Source organism: Pelophylax lessonae, assembly GCF_965119305.1.
Source record: "Pelophylax lessonae genome assembly, chromosome: 1".
Lineage (NCBI taxonomy): Eukaryota > Metazoa > Chordata > Amphibia > Anura > Ranidae > Pelophylax > Pelophylax lessonae.
In genome coordinates, this window is record NC_138768.1 from 337,642,231 (window position 1) to 337,667,808 (window position 25,578).

Consider the following 25,578-nt stretch of genomic DNA (forward strand, 5'->3'; position numbering starts at 1 on the left):
TCTACTGAATGTCCAGTATACAGGTTTCATGCTTCATTTTCATGTCATAGGTTGACACGTGACAACATTTTTTTTTTCCATACCATACTGTGTTACCCTTGCCTAGCAGCCGTGCCATGACTATTCTATTAATGGACATTGCAGACCGCAAGTGACCTTCGTGAATTTGAGCAGTAGAGTATTAGATAATCATCAGAGGTTGGTGGGATGGTCATGGAAGCCTTACTTATCTTGTCATTCACTACTGTACTAAAGATATTTGGAGAATGGTCCAATAATTCAGCTAGGGAAGGTCTTGTTACCAGAAGCAGCTTGTTGATTTCAGAGGCTGAGACGAGTGATAGCAACTCTAACCCATTGAGCTCTGTCTTCCAGAAGATGGAACAATACTGTGTGGAATGTGCAGTTCTGTAACTCTGCCTGCAGTGTTAGACCAGGGCTTGACAAATCCTAGGCGCCAGGTCGCCCTGGTGGCTAGAAATTGTGTCGTGGTGCCTGGGCTTTTGTCAGCAATTCACTGTTGTAGGAATGCACAATTTGTGTTGCCTAAAGCTCGGGACTTGCAGTTTCGGTCGCCGGGCAGGTAGTTTTTTTCCTACATTTAGCCCTGCTATCAGGGCTCACTTGCCAGGTGGAAGCAGCGGAGCCATCTGATTGCTTGCCCACGTGGGTAAAGTGCAATCTGCACTGCATTACATTCAGTGGAGTACAGGGGAGACATGATGTAGGGTCTTTTAGACCCTGGATGTCTCATTAGAGAAAATGTCACCAAAAAATCATCACCTAGGGGACTTTTTGTCCCCTGTGTGATAAAAATTATAATTTTTTTTAATTGTAAAAAAGTCAAGTTATACCCAAGCAAAATAAAATCCCCCCCCCCCAAAAAAAAAAAAATGTTGAGGCCCCTCATCCCCACATATACGCACATGCAAATGTAAAACTCAAGCGCTGGGGTACCTACGCATGAAAACTTTGCTTTCAATACACATGTTGTATATCAACGCACACGCCAGGGTGAGAGAGGGGAATAATTCTAGCACCAGGCCTCCGTCATAATGCTTAACTGATGACCTATAAGGGGCTTTAAAAGTGTCGCCTACAGAAAATCTAGGGTACTGAAGTTTGTCTCCATTTCGTGGGACATGCAAATTTAGGGTTTGACATGTTGGTTATCTATTTACTCTTTTATATTTTACCAAACAAATGGATAATTTATTGCGTTTTTGTGCCCTAAAATTAACTTTAGTGTTTTTTTTTACTGACATTTTGCGTTTCCTAGACCTTGGCGGTAATATTGGTAATACCTTGAAAATACGTAGTTAGGTCACATTCAGTAGCATTGTAACTGAATGAGCTAGCTGTCTGATTTTTAAATATAATAAAAGACATAAATTATAATTGCCCACCTCATGGGACCGGCAGAAACAAAAAAATAAAGCTTTTTGTAAGTTTTTTTTTTTTTTTTTGTTTTGTTTGTTTTTTGTTTTTTAACTATCTGCTAACTTCTTTAGCTGGCATCTAGATTCAAAACAAATTTGCCAAGCCCTGGCTTACACAATACCTGACCATCCTTGCTTTCATGTGATGAGTATAGGTATGTCCCCATAAAGCTGCAGAAGAACAGAAAATATACCTGTTATAGACTATAAACATTGCTGAAGAGCGTATATTGCTATCCGCTTTTCATTACATTCTGGACGGTTGCATGCACGGCAGCTCGCGTTTTACAGCCTGTTCAAAAAATGCAGTCTGTCATGCGAAGGTTGCAGTGCCCCAAGGAGTTCTGTGATTGGATAAAAGCTATTCATGCAATTTGGACAGGTCACGTGACCGGGCTTTTTTTCTCCCCTTTATTTCATTTTTGTCGTGCTCCACACAAAGCCATATATTTTCCCAATCCAGTAATAAAAGCAGTTTGTATTACTGTTTTTGGAGGTAAAGGGAAATCTCCTCCTCAAAGTAAAAACTGACAGAAGTACTAACCCTTTCCCACAAATTTCCAAATTTGAAAAAGAAAAAAGAAAAAATGGCAGAAATTGGGATTTTGGGCCGCACCATATGCGTTGGTCTGCACTGGACTGGATTGGCCTTATGTCCTATAGGTTCAGTTTGTACTGTACTTTCTAGCACAGTGTGTTGCTATAAATAAAGAAGAATGTAATGTCATTTCAATAAAGCTGGAAAAAAAAAGTAGACAGTGCAAAGGGTTGTTTACAATACATCAGTACCACTTCTTTCACAGCAGACACCAGTAGTATAATGGGACCACTGGTGTGAAGAGCCCTTGAAGGTTAAGCTCACCTTTTCAAGAAAAATGAAATATAAACTACATCCAAATCCCCCTCCAAACCGCTATGCACATAGTAGCCATGATGCCCCGTGCTGCCAGAGTGCGATTCCGTACAGTGTATTACACAGCCCCGGATTGAGTATACATCATAATGCTTGCAATATGTGACTGCCTTGTATCTTTTTTAGAGAAATACGTATTGTACGCCTGCATGTTGGCCATCTATAGGGCTAGTGATCTAAACATTTGAGTAAATAAAATGAGTGTCAGACTACAGGCAATTACAAATCTCTGGCACAGCAGCAGTGTCCCAAGATGCACTGCAGAACCCCTGTCAGGGGTCATGTGTGGTTTGGGTGATCCATATCTTGGATCTGTGTAATTTTGTAATTGGCTTAATGTGGGCATACTTTTACTGCTGGTAGGTCTTATTATTATTATTGTTCAGGATTTATATAGTGCCAACAGTTTGCGCAGCGCTTAACAAAATGAAGGTAGACAATACAGTTACAATACAATTTGGTACAAAAGGAATCAGCGGGCCCTGCTCGTTGGAGCTTACAATCTAAGAGGGACTTTGGAAAGTATATGTGTTTTATTTAGCTGTAGTTAGAGTGGTTAAAGTGGTTGTAAAGGCTCAAGGGGCAGCAGCCCCCCTAATACTTACCTAAGCCCAATCTTTCTTCAGCGATGTGCATGAGAGCCTTGGCTCTCCAGGGACTCTAACTCCTAAGGGCTGCTGTCAATCACAGCTAGTGAGTGAGCCCATGAGGATAGAGGGGCGGGGCCGAGCCACAACTCTGTGTATGAATGCACACTTAGAGATGCAGCTCAGGAGCGAGCCTGCTTAGGTGCCCCCATTGCAAGCTGCTTTCTCTGTGGGCATTCGGCAGGTGCCAGGAGCGCCGGTGGGGGACCGAGAAGAGGAGGATTGGAGCTGTTCTGTGCAAAACCACTGCACGGTGCAGGTAAGTATAACATGTTTGTTATTTTAATGCAAAAAAATCCAAAGCTTTATTATCACTTAAAGCCTGTTACACAAGATGAGAATATCGGATGAATGATTGTTTTTTTTTTTTCTAGTTTTTGCATGCTATTCTCCTATCGAAAACAAATAGGTTACTAGAGTTACAAAAATTCTCCTAACACCGAATACAACTTCCAGCGATGATGTATTGTAATGTATTCTTTCATTTCCGAGCACGCGCGTTCTTGTTCACTCGATTTTGTAAGGATGAATGCTGTACAAATTAAATGAAAATTGTTTGTTCTGGTATCGTACGAGAAAATATTTTGTGTTTGTCTGCAGATAATTGGCTCTCGAAAGCTGTGTACTAATGATCGGACAATAGCTCAAAAAGCGGTATTTTTTCTCCGATTTTCTCAGTGTGTACAAGGCATTACAAGGTCTTTCAGTGGCATGCTTCTCTTTTTCCTTTTTGTTTTTTGTCATTGATGTCTGTAGTTTCAGATACATGAATGACATTACTCACATAAAGGCACAAAGTGATTGTCTGTAAAGTTTGCAATACAGCAAATATATATGCATTACCACGTGAGTATCGGCATCTAATACCTCTTCATTACAGCGCTTTGATAGTTCGACCAAAAAAAAAAAAACAGGCATCCAGGAGAGGGCTAATCTCCTCTTAGCCACCTGTCAACACCTGAAGTGTTTCTACACCAGCCTTTACATACACAGGAACTTTAATGGCATCCCAGTCTTAGTCCATAGGGTATAATATTCAGTTTGCCCACCCTTTTGTAGCTATCACAGCTTCATCTCTTCTGGGAAGGCTGTCCACAAGGTTTAGGAGTGTCTATGGGAATGTTTGACCATTCTTCCAGAAGTGCATTTGTGAGGTCAGGTGCTGATGTTGGATGAGAAGGCCTGGCTCACAGTCTCTGCTATAATTTATCCCAAAGGTGTTCTACTGGGTTGAGGTCAGGACTCTGTGCAGCCCAGTCAAGTTCCTCCACCCCAAACTTGCTCATACATGTCTTTATGGACCTTGCTTTATGTACTGGTCCAAATCATTTGATGGAGAGGGGATTATGGTGTTGGGTTGTTTTTCAGGGGTTGGGCTTGGCCCTTTAGTTCCAGTGAACTTAGGGAGTCAGCATACCAAGACATTTCGCACAATTTCATGCTCATAACTTTGTGGAAACAGTTTGGGGATGGCCCCTTCCTATTCCAACATGACTGAGCACCAGTGCACAAAGCAAGGTCCTAGGTGCTAATTGCAGTGCATACAGTTTTTTATTTTAAAAAGGGGCAACTGTTTTTTTTAGATTGCCAGATGTTGAATAACTTTGTTCTGTACATTGAATATCTTGTAAATTAAATTTAATGTGTGTGACATTAGATTTTTGAGTGATGGTCTAAAAACCATTGTCCAAAAATAAATTAACACATAGACAGGAGTGAGCTAATATTTATTTAAAAAAAAAAGTAAATTTAAAATAATAATAATAAATAATTAAAATAAATGTATTTAACCACTTGCCGACTGCCTAACGCCGATCTACGTCGGCAGTCAGCCCCTCACAGGCAAAGTGACGTAGGGCTACGTCACTAGCTTGTGAGGGTCTAGGGAGCGAGTGCGCGCCCCCGGAGGCGCGCTCCCGCGTGGTCACGGACCCCCCCCCCCCCCCCCGCGCGTGTGACCGGCGGACCCGATGTCCGCCGGTCACTCGGCGATCGGCAGGGGAGAGGGAGAATGTCAGGCAGCTTGTGTAAACAAGCCACCTGTCATTCTCCTTGCTGTTAGGATACTGATCACTCGGATCTAGTATGTAGATCCGTTGATCAGTGTCCATACAGCTCAAGCCCCAGCCAATCACAGTAGAAAGCACGCCCCTAGGGATACACACAGCCCCTCCCTCCCAAATAAAGTTAACCCCTTCACTACCAGTGTATTTTTACAGTAACAGTGCATATATATAGCACTGATTACTGTAGAAATGTCACTGGTAACCCCAAAAGTGTCAAAAATGTCAGTCAAGGGTCCGATCTGTCCGCCCCAATGTCGCAGTACCGCAAAAAAATCGCAGATCGCCGCCATTACACGTTAAAAAAAAAAAAACAACAAAAATGACAAAAATCTTTCCCTTTGTTAGTAAACGCGATAACTTTTGCGCAAACCAATCAAAATACGCTTTTTGCGATTTTTTTTTTTTACCAAACATAGGTAGCATAAAACAAATTGGCCGAAAAAGTAAAAAAATTTAGATTTTTAAATTTTTTTTTTGGGGAATTTCATATAAAAAAATGTGAAAAATATTGCTATTTTTGCAAAATTGACGCTCTTTTTTTGTTTATAGCGCGTGATCAAAAAATCGCACAGGTGATCAAATACCACCAAAAGAAAGCTCTGTTTGTGGGAAAAAAAGGACGCCAAATTCGTTTAGGTACAGCGTCGCACGACCGCGCAATTGTCCGTTAAAGTCACGCAGTGCCGAATCGCAAAATACCCCCTGGTCGGAATGGGGGTAAAATCTTCCGGGGCTTAAGTGGTTAAAAAGATTAAATGAGTGTGACATTAGATTTTGAGTAAAGAATCAAAAACCATTGGAGTCCAAAAAAAAAAAAAGAAAATGAAGAAATGGACACGAGTGATATTTTTTCCAAAAAATAAATAAAATTGTAATTATTATTGTAACTGTACTGTCTGCCCTCATGTTGTAAAGCGCAACGTTTTAAATTGTTGGCGCTTTATAAATCCTGTATAATAAGAATAGTAAGCCCCCATTCACACTAGGGCGACTCACGAGGCGACTTGTGTCGCCCCAGGTCGCCCCAGGTCGCTTGACATGACCAAACCAATGTAAATGAATCAGTGCCGTCTTAATTGCCGCTATTAAGGTCGCTCCGACTTCAGAAAAGGGTCCTGTACTACTTTCAGGCGACCAGTGATCCGACCTGTCCCATATACTTCAATGGGAGTCGCCTCCTTATCTTAATTGAAGCGACCTGTAATCCGACTTGTCATCCGACTTTGCTAAAAAATGGCAGTGAACAAGAAAAGAGCATAATTTTCTTGCAGGCATTAGCGGTCATTTTTTTAGGCAGGCATGTCATTTTTTGGATTTCGTTTCTGGGGGGTCTAAAAAGTGTCCCTGTCAAGTTTCAGCTCTGTAGCATGTCCAGAACCCCTAAAAAAAAAACATTTTTCTTTTAATTTTTTGTAGTGTCTTTACCAGCTGTCTTTTATACTTGCAGGCATTCATCAGCGGTCATTTTTTTAGGCAGGCATGTCATTTTTTGGATTTCGTTTCTGGGGGGTCTACAAAGTGTCCCTGTCAAGTTTCAGCTCTGTAGCATGTCCAGAACCCCTAAAAAAAATCATTTTTCTTTTAATTTTTTGTAGTGTCTTACCAGCTGTCTTTTTTTCTTGCAGGCATTTAGCGGGCATTTTTTTAAGCAGGCATGTCATTTTTGGGATTTCGTTTCTGGGGGGTCTAAAAAGTGTCCCTGTCAAGTTTCAGCTCTGTAGCATGTCCAGAACCCCTAAAAAACAGCATTTTTACTATATTTTCAGGAATACGGCTTCTCTGCGGCTGGCTTTTTTTCTTGCAGGCATTTAGCGGGCATTTTTTTAGGCAGGCATGTCATTTTTTGGATTTCGTTTCTGGGGGGTCTACAAAGTGTCCCTGTCAAGTTTCAGCTCTGTAGCATGTCCAGAACCCTTAAAAAAAATCATTTTTCTTTTAATTTTTTGTAGTGTCTTACCAGCTGTCTTTTTTTCTTGCAGGCATTTAGCGGGCATTTTTTTAGGCAGGCATGTCATTTTTTTTATTTAGTGTCTGGGGGGTCTAAAAAGTGTACCTGTCAATTTTCAGCTCTGTAGCATGTCCAGAACCCCTAAAAAACAGCATTTTTACTATATTTTCAGGAATACGGCTTCTCTGCGGCTGGCTTTTTTTCTTGCAGACATTTAGCGGGCATTTTTTTAGGCAGGCATGTCATTTTCTGGATTTAGTGTCTGGGGGGTCAAAAAAGTGTCCCTGTCAAGTTTCAGCTATGTAGCATGTCCAGAACCCCTAAAAAAAAATCATTTTTCTTATAATTTTTTGTAGTGTCTTACCAGCTGTCTTTTTTTTTCTTGCAGGCATTTAGCGGGCATTTTTTTAGGCAGGCATGTCATTTTTTTTATTTAGTGTCTGGGGGGTCTAAAAAGTGTACCTGTCAATTTTCAGCTCTGTAGCATGTCCAGAACCCCTAAAAAACAGCATTTTTACTATATTTTCAGGAATACGGCTTCTCTGCGGCTGGCTTTTTTTCTTGCAGACATTTTACGGGCATTTTTTGGGTGTCTTTGGAGGCATGTGCTTCTTAAAAATTATAGGAAAAAAGCTCTTTTTTTTTTTTACGTTTCTGGACAGACAAACAAAGCTATGTGAGACACACAACACTGCACACATGGGAAAAAGGAAATATGTAAAAAAAAAAACACAGGAAAAGGAAATTAGGTCACAAGACATCAGATTGTGATTGGCCAAATAAAAAGTTGCCTCGCGATTAGGTCGCGTCAAAGTCGCGCTAAGTCGCGCCAAAGTCGCGTCAAAGTCGCGCCAAAGTCGCGTCAAAATCGCGTCAAAGTCGCGCTGGAAGCGACGCTACTTTAGTGGTAGCGGCAGTGTGAACCAGCACTTATAATAACTGAACACGTGGACACCAGTGAGGTAATATGTATTCCAGTATTTATTACGTTTAGTTAATGATTGTTATATAGTTGAGCTGACACAGAGCCACCAGTGCTTTAATCTTGTATAATCTAGTCCAGCCATCTAAACTTTATTACATCCTTTTCAAGAAAAAAATGCTGTACATACAGTTTGTAGTTATTTATAGTTTATTAAATCTAATAGCAGTCCTGTGCAAAGATAACACCACCATTGTAATCACACCCAAAAACAGTTTTTTGACCCCAAGATTAGGAGTTACCATTTACATTTAGCTGGTTTTCTGCTTTATATTTATTCTAAACACATATAACTGTTTAGTAGACTAGCTGTAGAGTGTATTCTGTAAAGGTTTTCTCTTTGTAGTGCAGTATCATTGTTCTAGGAAGTGTGTCTGACCAGAACTTCCTTTTTTCCAGATGATTCATAAAGACAGAAAACTCTTGCACAGAATCACATTTTGTGGAGCTGACCTGATGATGTTATTTGGTCTGAAGTAACAATCCATACATGCTTCTCATCGGCTTGCTCCCACCTTGGCACAGCTGTTAGATTACATCCTTTTGCATCTGAATCGTTGGATCTGCTCCCACGTAACATGGCATTTTTGCACCCTCTGTATACGCTTCTCTGTTTTGTTCTGCCAGCTGCAACAACATTTCCAGAGCCCAGGATCACATGGAAACCAACAGGTAAAAAATGATTACCAGCAGAATTCATTTATAGTTTTTTATTCTACAGTAAGCTCTAATTCCCCATATTATTCTTTTTACCGTGATTGCTATCTTTGTGGTCTCACAATTTGTTAATAACTATTTTATTTTGGCCACTTTGACTTCCTTGTATACTCTTTAAGCTAACTTTTTTTTTTTTTTTTTTTTTTTAACTATGGCGAATACTATACTTAATGTGTTTCTGCAATATCTATTCATGACTACATTCTCATATCTGTCCTAAGTATATTGTAAAAATTTGGTTTTGTCAAATGCCAAGGCGACTTTGGAGCATTTTTTTTTTTTTTTTTTTTTATGTATTTTTTCAAAAAGGCATGTTTGACTACAATTTTCATAGTTGCCATTTTTTATTTAACCCTGCTTGTAAGTAATCTACTAAAACAGACATGTAAAAGATGGTTCCTCTATCAGCAAAGCTTCTCTGTTGCGTAAAACAGTTTAGCTGCAGATTTTTCACTTTTTGCAAAAGGTCCATGTCACTCAAAGTGTTACGAAAGTATACCGGAACACCAGCAGAAGAAAAACCCCGTAAGGTCTGATTAAGACAGGCTATAGACGATGCAAATTTTCACAGGTTGAAGGAAAGAAACACTATTGATGGGGAAATCCCTCCTGCGTAGGGGCGGGGGGTGTACTGGGAGCAATCCCTGCCGGGAGAACACAGTGATGATTGCTAGTGCCTATAGCCGTTGGCAGTAATCGCATGCCAAAAATCAAATATTTTAATTGTGTACCCAAGTTACAATGGATTGACTTGGGTACAATCATCCTGACCACTGAGGATTTGAATCTTGGACAGTCCCTGCTGAACTCTGCGATTCAAACCAGCTTAAGTCTGATGGAACTAATTTTAGTTCATGACAGTCATAGCTGAAAAGAAAAATGAGGGTATCCACAGATGTTCTCTTCTGATTCAGGAAAGTGAAGTCCACGAATGTCAATTATCTGATGAGTAATTATAACCTTATGTGTACCTCATAGTCATCCGATCCAGAAATTTGGCACTGACACATGTCACTTCGTGCTGCCGCAATACACAGAAATGGCAACTGTACAGCTGGATTTCCATTCAAATTACTTATACCTGATATGATCCACATTCCCCCACTCCCCCTTAAGCTGCAGTGGCTAGGGATGTACACATGCCACAGCAGAAAACAGTTGCGGCACGCTAGTGCGGTGTCCCAGTGGTTAAAGCAGGCATTGAGCCTGACTGCCTGGCAAATGCTCTCTAAAGAGCAATCCAAATGTGGATCACTTTACAATCACTTTGAAACTATTGATATAAAAGACACAAATGAATGCAGCTCTGTTTTTATTAACAAACTATTAAATATATACAGTAGATATATTTTTAAAGCAAGCTGTGCATGTACTTGAATTTGATTTAGCATCAGTAAAGCTCAGATTAGTAAAGTGAGAAGCAGCACAAGGAGCCCATTAGTTGAGGTGGTAAAGATGATTGTGCTGATAGGAGGAGAGAGCACTGAGCTGAGCACTGTCTAGTTACAGGCTTGGGTGAAGGACCTGTTCATGCCACACATAGATGTGCTGTTTGGCAGAGCTGTGCAAACGTAAAAATAGGATGGACAGAAATACAATTCTAAACTAAACACCTATAAGGAAGCTGTTATACCTGTTTATCTAAGTATTTAGCTATTTACCAGGACTTTAGATGTATCTTGAATAGGGCTGGTGATCAGCTGAAATAGGTTTCGTATTAAAAACAAGCCTCTGAATCTTCATCTTCTGTAATATCGTACATTGGGAAATTTTGTTGCTTAGTGAAAACATCCAGTATGTCCTTCTATGTGGTTCCCATGATAAAGGTTTAGAGCTGCCCTAGTGTTCACCTAATTATGCTTGCGTAGGGTAATCTGTATATTTATAGATGGCCTAATCTATAAACTTTATTTTCTTATTAACACCTAACAATTCTCTAACTTTACTAATCTTCGAGCATTCAGCTCTGATTTACCTCAGTCACTGTCAAAACTCCATTCATTGTCCTAATTCATTCTCACTTTATTAGGTTTCGTGTCCCTTACGTATTAGCAAACTGGCATCTTTTATTGCTGGTTTTCGATCACTGACACTCTTCTGTGCTGCACTCTATGATCAGAGACACAACCTCCTATACATTTCATGCCATTTGCATACAGTACAGTATCATGTGTCCTACGTGTGAGGAAACGTTAGTTCTCTTATGACGTTTCCTGGAATATTTCTGTAAGAAAGGAACATTTTAGATGAGATGTATGTAAAATATCATCTGTATGAGTTTTCTACAAACCCACACCTGGGAAGTTCTACTTCCTACACGTGGCTGTTAGATTGTTTTTATTATATAACAACTGTGCTGCACTCCATGATCATAGACAGAGCCTCCTATACATGTCATTTGTTCTAACAAGAGAAAGGTCTGTCAACCCTTTAAACTTCTTCTACCATTCAGAGCCTCTCCGCATCCAGTTGGATCAAACCAACTCCAAATATATTACAAGAGCATCTTCCTTTTACTCACCAATGCCATAAAAATCGGATCCGAAAAGAACTCATTGCTTAAAATCCATTAATATCACTTCATAAAAAAGGGTCACAATTAATGTGAGTGTATTCGTAAACCTTTTTTTATGAATAAAGTAAATATAATTAGTTTTACGCAATTTCGATTTTTTTTTTTGGTCTGATTTTCATGGTGCCTCTGAGCTACTACTTCATGTGTACAGTAAACCCCCCCTCCATTGCGGGGGTTACGTTCCGGACCCAGCCGCGAAAAGTGAGAATCTGCAAAATAGAAAAACCCTATTAAAATGCATTGTAGGCATGTTTTTTTTACTGTCACTGTACGTGTAAAAGCATTTTAAGGTCTTTAAAAACACTTTTAAAACAATAGAAACTCATTTAAACCCATAAAAGATACTGAGAGACATAGCAAGAGCTATGGAAAACACAAAAATATTTCATTTTTAATGATTTATATAGTAAAATAACATTACAAAAAAAACCGCAATATACCGGGACCGCAAAAACTGAACCGCGATGGAGCCGGGGTTTACTGTATTGCCTGGTCAGCCTTTAAGAACACAGCACTCAGCCTGGGAAGTCTCTGCAAACCTCCATGTGCAATCTGTGCAAAAAAGGGGAGATAGGCTGGTGCCATGGAAGTTGGGTAAACATAGTTTTATTGATGTAGGTGAATAACAGTCAAAAAAGCCAATGTGTTTCAGCTATCAGGCCCTAATCATGGGCTTGGTGATTTTCACGGCATTGGTGAGTGAGAGCAAGATACTGGCGTTGGTTTGATCCACCTGGATGCAGAGAGGCTCTGAATGGTAGAAGAAATTGAAAGCGTTAACAGACCTACCTTTTTGTTTGAAGGTCATATCAGTTCAATGAGTGATTGAATTCACTGGTATGCACTTTTTTTGGATGCATGTTCACTTTTTGGAGCACTTTAGAATTCTGGAGTAGATAATCAGATGTGTGCTCTCCACCTTTACTCAAAACTGAAAAAAAGGCTAATCCTACATATTGTGGATGGTGCAATACTCCCTGACAGCTATTGTGAGCCCGGTGGTGCCAACAGGGCTGCCCACAGCTAGAATTTCGACTGGTCCTCAGGAATCTGCCAGAATTCAAGCCATGTATAGCTAGCATTAATCTTTAACCCCTTGTGTACCATGGTATGTTTATAAAAGTCCTAGTATTCTTTAGGGCTAAAACTAGCTCACGGCTGCTGCTGTATAATTTATTTTCCGCCAGCTCCTGGCTTTCATGTAAAAGTTATCCAGATGGCTGTAGAGCAAGTACAGTGAAGTTCCACCCTGTACCCCAGCCCCAATCTCCTCTGCCATTAGTAAATTGGAACCATTAGCTTTGAGTATTGCAGGTTCAGAGTGAACTTATCCTTTAAAAGAACCCGTCAATGTTATCCCCCTTATGATGGCAAAAGTTGGATAAAAAAAATTGTGTTAAAAAAATGAAAATCATAATAAAATAAATACAAATAAAAAAAACTTTAAGAGCAACCTGTCATCCTGCGCACACATTCGAATATAGGTGCGGTGGCCAGTGCGTTTATAACATGTTACAAAGGGTGAACTTATCCTTTAAAAGAACCTGTCACCTGCCCAAGTTATTATAATAGCAAAAGTTGAATGAAAAAAATGAAAATCCTAATAAAATATATACAGATAAAAAAAAAAAATTTTAAGAGCAACTTGTCATCCAGCACACACTTGAATAGAAACTAATAAGTAGGGCACGCACTTGCATGTAAACAGTGATTTTGCCATACATGTTAGGTATCACTGTGAATGGTGGAGTGAGCAATAATTTAATGGCCATATCATCATTCAATCATTCACTGCTTACTCTAAACCGGTGATCTGTGAAGTCTTTTGAAATGTCGCTTTTGGGCAATTTTGGGTACCGATGTTTTATGCCATTTCTCGGGTTTGCACAATTTTAAGCCTTGACATGTTTGGTATCTATTTACTGGATGCAACCCCATCTTTTATATTTTACACAAAAAAAAATGGGTATTATATTGTGTTTGTGTGCACTAAAATTCATTTTAGTATATTTTTTCCTGAAAATGTAAGCATAGAAACCTAATTTTCTTTAAAAAATTCAGATTTTAACTGAAATATTACCCTGTTTGAAAAATGGGAAAGTACTGCAAAGTGTGATGTGTCAAGTGCTGTAGTCTGTAGCATCTAATAGGGTTTCAGTTTACTAGTCAGATCAATGGGAAATCTGAAACCTCTAATCCCTTGATTCTGCATTGGATGTGCCTCCCTACATGTTACTATGAGACATGTTTTTGTTTGAAGCAAATTACTGGATTGTGAACATCTACAGTCATTTTCTTTTTCTTTTTTTTTCATCTACAGTAATTTTCATATTTTTTGTATGCTAGTGAAATCTAGATGAAGGTATGGTTAAGTTGTATAAGACATGTAGAGTACCAGCTTACATTTTCTTTTTTTTTTTCTTTTTGTAGAAGTTAGTTTAACTCATTTCAAGGAGCAAGAAATTTATAATTACTCCACATTATTACTAAGTGAAGACCAGGATGTTTTATATATTGGAGCGCGGGAAGTCATTTTTGCAGTAAATTCGTTGGATATTTCAGAGAAGAAACATGAGGTGGGTAATTGTTTTTGCATCAACAGATACTGCAGTTTAAGTTCTAAATTCTATCTTATGAGTACATTTCTGGTGGGTTTTGTTTGTGTAGTAGAATGTATTGATATCTGTAATAAAAAAAATAGAAAAAATCCCCTTCTCAATACTAATCCCTGTATAGAAAAAAAGTATGCTTTCAATGAGTTCCGCTTCACACCAGTGTGGCTTCGAAACCGACATCCCTGCGTGACTTTGTCACGGCTTGCATACAAGTTCTTTAACAGAAGCCAATGCAAGTCATGATAAAGTAGTGCAGGGATCTTTTTCTTTGAGTTGACTTGAGTCGCACCGATTAGAACGGTTCCATTGCTGTTATTGGGTCAACTCTGTCGCATGCCGCAGTTGTGTGAACTAGGGCTTAATGTGTTAACTTTGCTGAAAGGAAACATACACGTACTGGATCTGGTTTTACAAAAGACTATCAAAGAAGATAAGCGGATAATGAAACATTTTCCATAAATAATTTAGCCGTGTTCTGAACACATTTGTATAATTTATAGGTTTTTGTACAGCACATAACTGTATTCCCTTGGCATACATGCATGTGAATGGTCTTGTCAGAAGGTACCTGCACCTTTTATAGAGCAGTAGAGCTTGATGGGATCGTGCTTGGAAGGGGGGTTACAGAATAGTAATCTAGAAATAGATTGGGGTACTGGATTAAGCGAGAACATTATCATCTTTATTAAAGTTGAATTCTGGACCAGCAATAAGCTATAATACCCTTAGATGGATTAAAATATTTGTAAACCGTGTATCAAAGTTCACTGGATGTAATTGTCATAAATAACACTTCATATTTCCACTCAATTGGTTAAATGCTCCCAGCAGGTCATTTTGCAGGGTTTTCTGGTGCTCCACACAGGACTTCAGTTGTTTGCACTGGATCTACAAGTACCACAATTTTCATTAGTTAAATCTGTTGACCTTTTGGTGCAACTTAAGGATTATAGCTGAGAAACTATCCCACAAATTAAATTTGGTCTCCTAAAGGCAAAGTTCACCTTTTACCTAACAAATAATACATCTACCTATATTTGCAGTTAAAATGTGCATTTATTTATTCATTTTTTATTTTGCATAAAAGCCAGCAGTTTCATTGCAACCACAATAAATGGATCACAGGCGCATTGCACAGGCTCCTGCAGACTTTCTGCAGCTGCTGGTCCACCGATCACCACATTTGTGTTCTATTTGAGAAATGCAACTCTGAGTTCAGGGGTGTGCTAAGTACACAGCGGTGCCCTTATGCACAGAGCGCAGGGTTCAGGGGTGCCCTTATGCACAGAGCACAGGGTTCAGGGGGTGCCCTTATGCACAGAGCGCAGGGTTCAGGGGGTGCCCTTATGCACAGAGCGCAGGGTTCAGGGGGTGCCCTTATGCACAGGGTTCAGGGGGTGCCCTTATGCACAGGGTTCAGGGGGTGCCCTTATGTACAGGGTTCAGGGGGTGCCCTTATGCACAGGGTTCAGGGGGTGCCCTTATGCACAGGGTTCAGGGGGTGCCCTTATGCACAGGGTTCAGGGGGTGCCCTTGCCCTTATGCACAGTGTTCAGGGGGTGACCTTATGCACAGTGTTCAGGGGGTGACCTTATGCACAGTGTTCAGGGGGTGCCCTTATGCACAGGGTTCAGGGGTGCCCTTATGCACAGGGTTCAGGGGTGCCCTTATGCACAGGGTTCAGGGGGTGCCCTTATGCACAGGGTTCTGGGGGTGAACTTATGCACAGGGTTCAGGGGGTGCCCTTATGCACAGAGCTCAGGGTTCAGGGGGTGGCCTTGTGCGCAGGGTTTAGGGGATGCCCTTGTGCGCAGGGTTTAGGGGTGCCCTTGTGCACAGAGCGCAGGGTTCAAGGGGTGTCCTTGTGCACAGAGCGCAGGGTTCAGGGGTGCACTACATACAGAGGGCAGTGTTCAGGGGTGCGTTGTGTACAAAGTGTAGGGTTGAGGAGTGCGCTACATACAGAGGGTAGGGTTTAGGGGTGTGTTATGCACAGTGTGTGGGGAGATAATAAATCTACATCTGTGCAGCCAGGCACAAACAGGAATCTCAGTACAGTTTACCATGAGATGCCCCATCCCGCACTGCACCTGCATGCTCATCTCCCTTGTCTCTGTGGTGAGTTCAGGGCAGGTAGGGATTTGTGAGAATCTCTAAAAGGAAAGCTGTTCTTTTAAACACAGAAGGCTTCTGTGTTTACAAGTGACAATGGTAAGCAGGGAGCAGAGGGCTAGAGCTGGAGGAGTTAAACAGGGTTCCGCCACATTTCAGCTGCAAAAATCCCTGGGTGCAAGGTTCACAGGAAATTGCCTTGCGGGCCAGATTCGGCCAGCGGGCCTTGTGTTTGACACATGAGACCTAGTTGATGCTTGCTTAAGGTTAAAGGATTTTATCTATATTAGGTTTAACTTTTTTATATATTCATATATTTTGCACGGCTGTTGCAACTTCCACTAATTTAAAAAGGTAATTGAATAACATTAACCTTTTGATTTCAGGCTTACTGGAAAGCCACTGAAGACAAGAGCAGAGAGTGCGTACGGAAAGGCAAATCCAAAGAGGTACTTAAGCATTTGACTTTGATGAATAATTAGCTACAAGTGTTTGTACTATTTGCAATTTCTATGACCCTTCAAGGTGTGATTTTCTGGTGTTACTAGAATAAACTTGTGTACATATTTTGCTTCTAGAGTTGGTGTCTATAATTATCATACAGCGGTCAGGTATTTTTCATTTTTGTTTTGCAAATGTAGAACAGTCATCCAGCTCATAAGTCACAGTGCTGCCTTCTCTCCTACTGGCATTGGACTCCAGATGTCTCTTTACAAGTCAAGTTTTGATTAGTGGCTCTGTTGTTTTACAGGAAGCCTTTAAGATCACGTTTGATAGAAAAACAAATAACTTTTTCCTAAGACCTCATTCACACTAGCGCGACTTGTCAAACGACTTGGTCGCCTGACAAGTCGCGGTGGGTCGCCTGCCATTGATTAGCACAGGACCCGTTCTAATAGGAGCGACACAAGTCGCTCCGACTTAGAAAAAGGGTCCTGTACTACTTTGGGGCGACCTGGAGGCGACTTGCATTGACTTCAATGATATAAAGTCCGTGCATGTCGCACCGAGTTCGCGGTGCACGCAAGTCGCGTCGCCCCTGTCTGAACGGGGTCTAAGAGACATGTGCTTTTGAAATGCTGGTTGGTATGCTGACAATCTGGCTTCATTACTTTCTGTGTTACTGAACAGGAATACGCATGCAGATCAGGAAGTTGGAGCAAAGTCAGAAACCCTAAATCTGGGAATTAAGCAATATGCAGTAAGCCCCCCCCCCCCCGGCAGTATAATGGTTAAGTGCTCATTATGTCGAAGATTACCATAATTGGCAGTAATACTTACCTTAATACTTGCCTTAAAGGGATCCGCCTCTCCACTGATCCAGGCAGATGACAGGTCCGGAGGCTGATAAAACGGATAAAGCTTGTTTTTCTCTCTGGGGGGTTGGATGTTGTACAAGGACCCTCAAATTTCTTTTTTTTAGTGGATAGGATCGGATCAAGTGTAGGAGGGTGTAAATAAGCACATGTCTGTTTACATCCACCGCTCCATAGAGGGCAGTGGATGGTCCGATCGGATCCGCCTGAAATACTGACAGATGGACCCAGTCAGTCCCCCGCATGAAAGGAGCCTTACTCCGTCCTCTGCCACGCTCCCACTATGCGTGTGACTGGTCCCGTACCACCTCCGATCTAGGCCACAGTCACACCCCTTCCTTCATGTACAGTGCAATGTTAATAGCCCTGCATTGTATGTGATGGTGCTGAAGGACTGACCAGAGGAGAGTGCCGGAGTCTGGGTTGAGATAGGTAGTACTGCCTGTTTCTGTCCCCCCTAGACTCGATGAGCATTTAACCCTTGCAGTTCAGGGCCCCATTTCAGGGGTACAATTTTTCAAATTCCCAGAGTTAAACTTTAAAATACTTTTTGCATATTCTACATACAACTTGTTGAAGGAGGAGAATCCACATGACTACCAGGCAATTAGAGTTTTCTGAATAAGACCTCCTCCATGTTTTAATCAGAAATGGTTTTATTTCTGAACAGGGTATATAGCCACATTTTTTTACATTCCATGTGCACTTTTTTTCTTGTACTTTGAAATTGTATGTCTGTAAATAATTTACATTCTTTATATTAAATTTTTATATACATTATTTATATACCCCCAATGTGTGTTCCCAAACACTTGTTTTTGTTTCTTGTAATGCCAATTTGTGTGTATTGGCTTAAACATTTTACTTATTTCATTAATAACACATTGCTTGTTTCCTTTATTACAGACAGAATGCCTGAACTACATTAGAGTGCTGCAGCCACTCAACGAAAACACTTTGTATGTGTGTGGTACCAATGCATTTCATCCCTCCTGTGATTTTCTGGTAAGTTTTGCTATAATGCCTTTTTAACCACTTTACCACCGGAGGATTTTCCTTCTTTACGTCCAGGCCACTTTTTGCAACTTGGCACTGTGCGACTTTAACTGACAATTGCGCGGTCATGCAATGCCGTACCCAAACTAAATTTACCTCCTTTTTTTCCCACAAACAGAGCTTTCTTTTGGTGGTATTTGATCACCTCTGCACTTTTCATTTTTTGCGATATTAATAAAAAAAGAGCGACAATTTTGAAAAAATAACAATATTTTTCTACTTTGACAGTTAAAAGATCGGACCCCTAACTGACATTTTTGACACTTTTGGGGGTACCAGTGACATTACTACAGTAATCAATGCTATAAATATGCACTGTTACTGTAAAAATTACACTGGCAGAGAAGGGGTTAACTTAGTGATCAAGGGGTTAAATGTATGCCTGGTGCTTACTGACGTGTGTGGGGGGAGGGGATTAAGTGATACAGGCACAGATCGCAGGTTCAGCTATGCTAAATCCTGTAATCTGTCTCTGCCTGTCACATAGGAGATCCGCCCGCTTTGTTTACACAAGCGAGCCGATTTCCTCACTCGATCCCCGACTATCGGGGAAGAGCGGCGGTGACCACCGCCTCTCCTCCCCTGGCCCGACTCCCGCTGTGTCTGAATACAGCGGGAGCGAGCCTCCGGCGGCGCGTGTGCGCCGCCGAGAAGGGGAGGGGTCCAGCGACGTAGGTCTACGTCACTGGACGATACCGAGCCACTTTGCGGCAGTACCCTCAATGTGAGCAGTCGGCAAGTGGTTAATGACTGCCATTTTTCCATGTTATTGAGTAAGGTGTGCAAACTGGGTAAGAGAAGATTAGTAGAGGAGGGAGAACCTGCTAGCTTTATTCTGAAAAATCAAAAACTAAAGAAACTAGTTATGGGCTCAAGACCAAACCATCACAAATCTGGGTACCCAGTTCTGTGATAGTTTGGCCTTGAGCCCATAACTAGTTTCTTTATTTTTTGATTTTTCACAACTGCTTGCTACGGTATCCCAACCGTACTAGACTTACATGATGGTCCATGTCTTGGAGCCGAGTGATTTTGGGATCTGGAGGGAGTTTCTGTAAGTTTTTAGCTTTATTCTGAGTATTGTACTTTTGAATTCATCACACGGCCCAGTATAGCTATTAAACAGTAGAGAGCTGAGATGTTCACTTACAGGTATGTCACAGAAGGCATCTTTGTTTTTGCAGGAACTTAGTAGCTTTCGGCTGGTAGGCAAAAATGAAGATGGTAAAGGACGATGTCCTTTTGATCCTGCGCAAAGTTACACTTCAGTGATGGTTGGTAAGTCAATAATTATCAGAACAAAACCCTAAAATAAGTAAAGCTAAGAAAGGTAATGTGTGCAAGATTTAGCTGATTCAAATTTTACAGGAGAGATTATCAGACGAAACATTTAGAGTACGTGGCCAAATTAATCAACCCTTATGACATCAGGATGATTACCAGAGCTGTATTTCAATTAAGTGCCCTGCAGGTCATATTTACTGCATCATCATTCAGCATTGAATTTTGCAGCCACAGTTCAGTCCTCATAAATTTTCAGAAGAGTAGTCTTTGCGTAATGAAATGTAAATGTGTTATTAATTCACCTTTAGAGCCGGTTCACACTAATCCGACTTGTCAGGCGACTTAGTCGCCTGACAAGTAGCTCCCAATGCTGTGCAATGGAACCGTTCTAATCAGAGCGACTCAAGTCACTCTGACTTAGAAAAAGGTTCCTGCATTATTTTTTGGCAAAGTTGGAGCGACTTGCATTGACTTCAATTATGAGAAGTCGTTTGCAAGCCGCGCTGAAGTCGCGCTGCACGGGCGACTTCAAAGTTGCCCGAAGTCGAGGGGCCCTGGAGTCGGATTAGTGTGAACCGGCTCTTACAGTATGTAAACTTCTGTTTGTCAGAGCTTTATTTATAGTATGGTATTCAGAAGGTCCAACTTGAGATTTAGTGCATACATTAGTGCAAGAAAAAAGTTATCCTGACACATGTAGGAAATTGTAGCAGCATTTTACGGAATACATAAAAAAAAAAAAAAATACTGTATATAAAAGTATTTAAATAGTAATTCCTAACTGTGCTTTCATTTTTACCAACTGCCAGCCTACAATTTTTTTTTTTTTTTGGTTACTCCTCTGACTGGTTTCCATTACCTGGAGTAGCAACTCCCATGTGTGAATATTTTTTTTTCTGGAAACATTTTTACTAGGCTGTGACCAGTGTTGTATCTTCTGGGTTATCCTGACTTAGGCTCCTTTCACACTATCCGTCCGTCGGCGGATGCCGTTTTTCTCAGCGGGGGTTTGAGCCGCCGATCCCCCGCTGAGCAGGAGGATGACAGCTGTGTCTCCACGCTGTGTGCGGAGACACAGCTGTCAGTTCCCCATGCATCTCTATGGGGGGAAATTAAATGGGAACGGACCGTCGGTCCGTTCTCATCCGATCCGATCCGCTGGACGGATGGAAAATAGGGTTTCCATCCGTCCAGATTTGACGGATCGGGTCGGATGTCAGCGGACATGTCTCCGATGCCCCATAGGAATGCATGGGGGGACCGTTCAGATCCGCCAAAAAAACGAACAGGCGGATCTGAATGGTCCGTCTGTGTGAAAGGGGCCTTAGAGTAAGGCAGGTCGTAGATTATGCAATCTTCTCTCCTTGCACCACCAAATTGCCCGATTCCCCAATCAACAGTCAGCATTGATGGAATCCCCCCCCCCCCCCCCCCCGCAGCGCCATTGTCTTTTGCCAGCAGGGAGCCTTCCCTGCACGGTGATTATTTTTTTTCCAGCTATAGCCAGTGGCAATAATCTTTTGGGAAAACCCAACAGGCTGGTTGTACACAAGTTGATTGCCTTTTTTGCACAACCAGGATACCCATAAATGGATCAAAATTTACCTGGTCCCTGCTGAACCAGCTTAATTTCAATCCGTGTATAGCCGGCTTAAGAGTGAGGTATAATTAATATATTATACCTTAATTATTCTAAATATATTATACCCCATATTATTATATAATAAATAATAGGTTTAATTAAATAAAGCCTGTAGTGCTTGTGTTTTAAAGATGTATATATCTTTTTTTTTTTTTACAAAAGATGGGGAACTATATTCTGGCACCTCTTTTACTTTTCTGGGCAGCGAACCAATCATATGCAGACACTCCCAACAAGGTCTAATTAGAACAGAGTATGCTGTACCTTGGCTTAATGGTAAGTTACTGAGATGTTTTGTTACTGTTTAAGTTATTTGCTAAAATCGTGCTCATTTCAAGTTATTATCTCACATACTTGAATTGTTCATAATGGCACGCCTGAAAAGAAATATTTACCTTTTCTGCGGTTGCAACGCCAAATACTGTTCCAATGCTAACTAACCCATTGCTGCAGCTTTTCTCCTGAGAACACTTTTAGAATTGGTGACCTGACCTGCTCTGTCCCCTATAGTGCTTAGTGGTTCCTTCTCTTGACCTCCACATTACTACTGTATCTTGTAAGGAGTGGAAGTCAGCAGAAGGAACCACTGAGCGCTGTTACTGCTCTGCTATTTCTTTTAATAACCTATAGCGCTCTGGGGATTCTTTGTCGTGCATTAAATGTTTGTTTGCAAAATAAATATTAAATACATGCTATACAAGGTCTCCAAGTAGTGCTATAGAGATATCCTTGCTGAGAGACTGAACATTGTCTTGCATGCTTGAGTTTGTGTAGGTAATTTTTTCAGTATGGTGGTTGACAGTTTACCTGACTGTCAGATTTTAGGCATGTCTGGTTTGCGAGTCTGTGGGGTGAATAGGAATAGCTTTGAAAGAAACAAAGAGTTTCTGCCACACATCTGTGTGCCTGATTTCAACTACTTAGGTACAAAAACATTCTTTTAACTGAAATTATTCCCACAACAAAAACAGCTGAAACTGCAGGGAAATGTTTGAGTAAGGCCACATGCAGGTGCACTGTTCATGCCAATTCATATGAGGATAATATGAATCACACAGTGGGGTTAGCAGTGGAAATCCTGACACAAAATGCACTCCCTCGCCATAATACTCCTATTACTAACCTAAAAATGTTTTATGACAGGAGATTGAAACATGCTTCGGTTTACATGCAGTTTTTTTTTTTTTTTATAATATTATTTATATTATTATATATTTTTTTTTGTAGTTGTAGAGTAGGAATGGGTTAGATTCTTTGTCAAGTATTTATTGCTGTCTGGGAGATTCAACCTTCTTTTTGTCCAGTGACCATTGTCACACAGACAGGAAGTAATACGGAATCAAACTTTTCAGAGTCTTCCTCGAAGCAAGAGTTGAGGATATAATCCTTCCATGGAGACACTTTTTCCTTTGACAACTCTCTGAGATGAGAATTCAGAGAGGTTTCCTCTTTTTCCCTGTTGTGTCTTTAGGATAGGAATTGAGGAAAAATCTCCTCAATTCAGGAGCTCAGTGTTAGTCCTGGTTCTGTTCAAGCAGCAATTGCAAATGCTTTAATATAAATAGGTGGGGGGTACTGCGCTTCTGGGAGGTGTATAAATAAATAAATAAATTGAACCAGGTGTGTGTGCCTATCACAATAAATATAGAAGGAAACTAAAACATACAAAATAGATCCATATTCATAATAAACGTACTAAATATTAGTGCAATACTTTAAAAAATACTTTATGTGTTCAAAATGCTCTAGTGACCAATAAAGTGCTCAGGTGCATATATATACAAAGCAAAGTGTCCTCAGTGCTTCACAACTAAATATATAACAGTCTGGGTGTAAATAAAGTCCAGATAATTAAAATAGGTATTCAAGTGAAAAAAATATATCCATAGGTGCAACTCCTTCACCAAACACCGTGTTGACAATAGTGGGGTGCTTCTCCTTATCCCCTCTAGGTGCTCTAACCGCTCACCTTCAGTACTAAGGGTAAAAGCCTTATCAGTAATCCTGGGGGCTCCTCTCCAATTTTATACCGTGATCCACTGGGGTCAGATGTCTGGGCTGCTGCGGGTGACGTGGCTCACTCTCCCTCTCCAGAATCCCCACGGTCCCAATGGATCTCAAAGCAGAATACTCAAAATGGTGCAAGTATGTATGGATAACGGGTATTTTTATTAAGTATAATTAAAACCACTCACATTAGCTGAATAAACAAGGCGCAAACAGGATAGCGTCGGAGTGGGATCACAGTCCTCACTTCCGCGATGTGTGTCCATGTAAGCGGTGAGCGGTTAGAGCACCTAGAGGGGATAAGGAGAAGCACCCCACTATTGTCAACACGGTGTTTGGTGAAGGAGTTGCACCTATGGATATATTTTTTTCACTTGAATACCTATTTTAATTATCTGGACTTTACACCCAGACTGTTATATATTTAGTTGTGAAGCACTGAGGACACTTTGCTTTGTATATATATGCACCTGAGCACTTTATTGGTCACTAGAGCATTTTGAACACATGAAGTATTTTTTAAAGTATTGCACTAATATTTAGTACGTTTATTATGAATATGGATCTATTTTGTATGTTTTAGTTTCCTTCTATATTTATTGTGATAGGCACACACACCTGGTTCAATTTATTTATTTATTTATACACCTCCCAGAAGCGCAGTACCCCCCACCTATTTATATCTTTGACACTGTTTGGTTACCAGCCCCGGTACTAGCAGCATCTGGGTTCTCCTTTAACCCCTTTTAATCGCCCTTGTTTAGACAGCGCAGGACTCACTACACCATTCCCTTAATTGCAAATGCTTGATGATCTTTTCTTTTTCATTTCCAACATCCAACAGACAAAGAGCATATGACATATCTGCCCATTTTCTGGGTTCTGTAGTGATTCTGCTGAACAACCACAACTCGCAATAACCTTTAATTCCCCAACAGACACACCGAAATGCTGGCTCTTCCTGGGAGCCTCAGCAGTCTGATGCTACAGTCCAATACATTTTGTGCTCCATGTGGACTGAAATATCCCACAAACCTCCTTTTCACAGAAATCACACACTGTTCATCATTTAATCTATATTTTATGTTCAATACATTATTTAGCGCACCAACATTCAAACACAAGATTTCACAACCCCTACATTGGATGCCCTATGGAGTTGTCATGTAGAGGCTTTTTTTATGTACTGTGTACAAGTTCTGCAATTCTTGGTGTAATGTATGCATATTTTGAAACCTTTTGGTCTTTCATGGAACCATTATTCAACAAACTGAAAAAGTGATGCTCTGAATCGGTGAAGTGATAAGTGCATTTCCTTTCTTGTTTTTAGAGCCGAAGTTTGTGTATTCAGATGTGATCAGAGCACCTCCGAATAACCCAGATGGAGATGATGACAAAGTCTATTTCTTCTTCACCGAAGTGTCTGTCGAATATGAATTTTTTAACAAGCTTCTAATTCCCAGAATAGCCAGAGTATGCAAGGTAGGTCAGCAGTCATTCTGCCTTATAAACTGCTTCAGTGATTTTCTGATCTTTGCTCTTCTGTGTTGTGTGTTGATATTCGCTTCATTTTTTAACAATGAACATTTTGCTGGGTCTTTGACAAAGCATGACTTATTACACAAAAGGTTCAATTCTGTTCCCCTGGTGTGGAAGGACAGGGACCTAAAAACTGCTCATCCACCTCATTAGGGATTTTTGTCCTACCTCAATGACCTGTTGGAGAAACCATTCCATTATATATATATATATATATAATATATATATGGCTCCACTGGCTGGGCAACATTAATTTGCTGATTGCCTGGAAAATGGGGGGACAGTGGAAAACAGAGCATCCTATTTGGTGTTTTGGGTTTTTAAAGCATAGACCGCTATAAAAGACCCCTCTTTAGCCTTTTTGTAATCCTTTGCACACCAACCCCGGGTACAGCACTGTATGCCAGTCTGGTATTACTAAATTGCACAGTGTGTCTGAAGCTAACCAAAGTAGATTACTAATTGGAAGATTAAGCAAAGATTAAGCAAAGTGACTTTATCAGTAAGTTGCTGCTCATTCTCTATCCAATTACAGTTTCTTAGGCTGTATTTCTTTGGCTGTAAAGAATAAAATTAGGCTGTATTGCTTTAGCTGTAAAGAATAAAAAAATTGTCAGGAACAGGATATGTGCCTGGTAGGGATGTCACACCATAGCATACTATCAGCATGTTTGTTTTCTTATACTGGGAAAATCATCCTTTCTTTCTCGCCCATTGAGG

The 25,578-nt window shown here is 40.6% G+C and overlaps 1 protein-coding gene across 4 annotated transcripts in view; it reads left to right on the plus strand.

The window, feature by feature from the left end:
* The window catches only part of SEMA4D (semaphorin 4D), a 171,746-nt gene that overhangs the window by 82,023 nt on the left and 64,145 nt on the right, over positions 1–25,578 (plus strand). For all 4 annotated transcript variants that reach the window (XM_082243109.1, XM_082243110.1, XM_082243111.1 and 1 more), the window contains exons 2-8: positions 8,395–8,667; positions 13,718–13,863; positions 16,401–16,463; positions 18,237–18,335; positions 19,571–19,664; positions 21,475–21,588; positions 24,650–24,801. In XM_082243109.1, coding sequence (XP_082099235.1) covers positions 8,574–8,667; positions 13,718–13,863; positions 16,401–16,463; positions 18,237–18,335; positions 19,571–19,664; positions 21,475–21,588; positions 24,650–24,801 — 762 coding nt within the window. In that variant the 5' untranslated portion in view covers positions 8,395–8,573. The remainder of the gene's footprint in view (positions 1–8,394; positions 8,668–13,717; positions 13,864–16,400; positions 16,464–18,236; positions 18,336–19,570; positions 19,665–21,474; positions 21,589–24,649; positions 24,802–25,578) is intronic.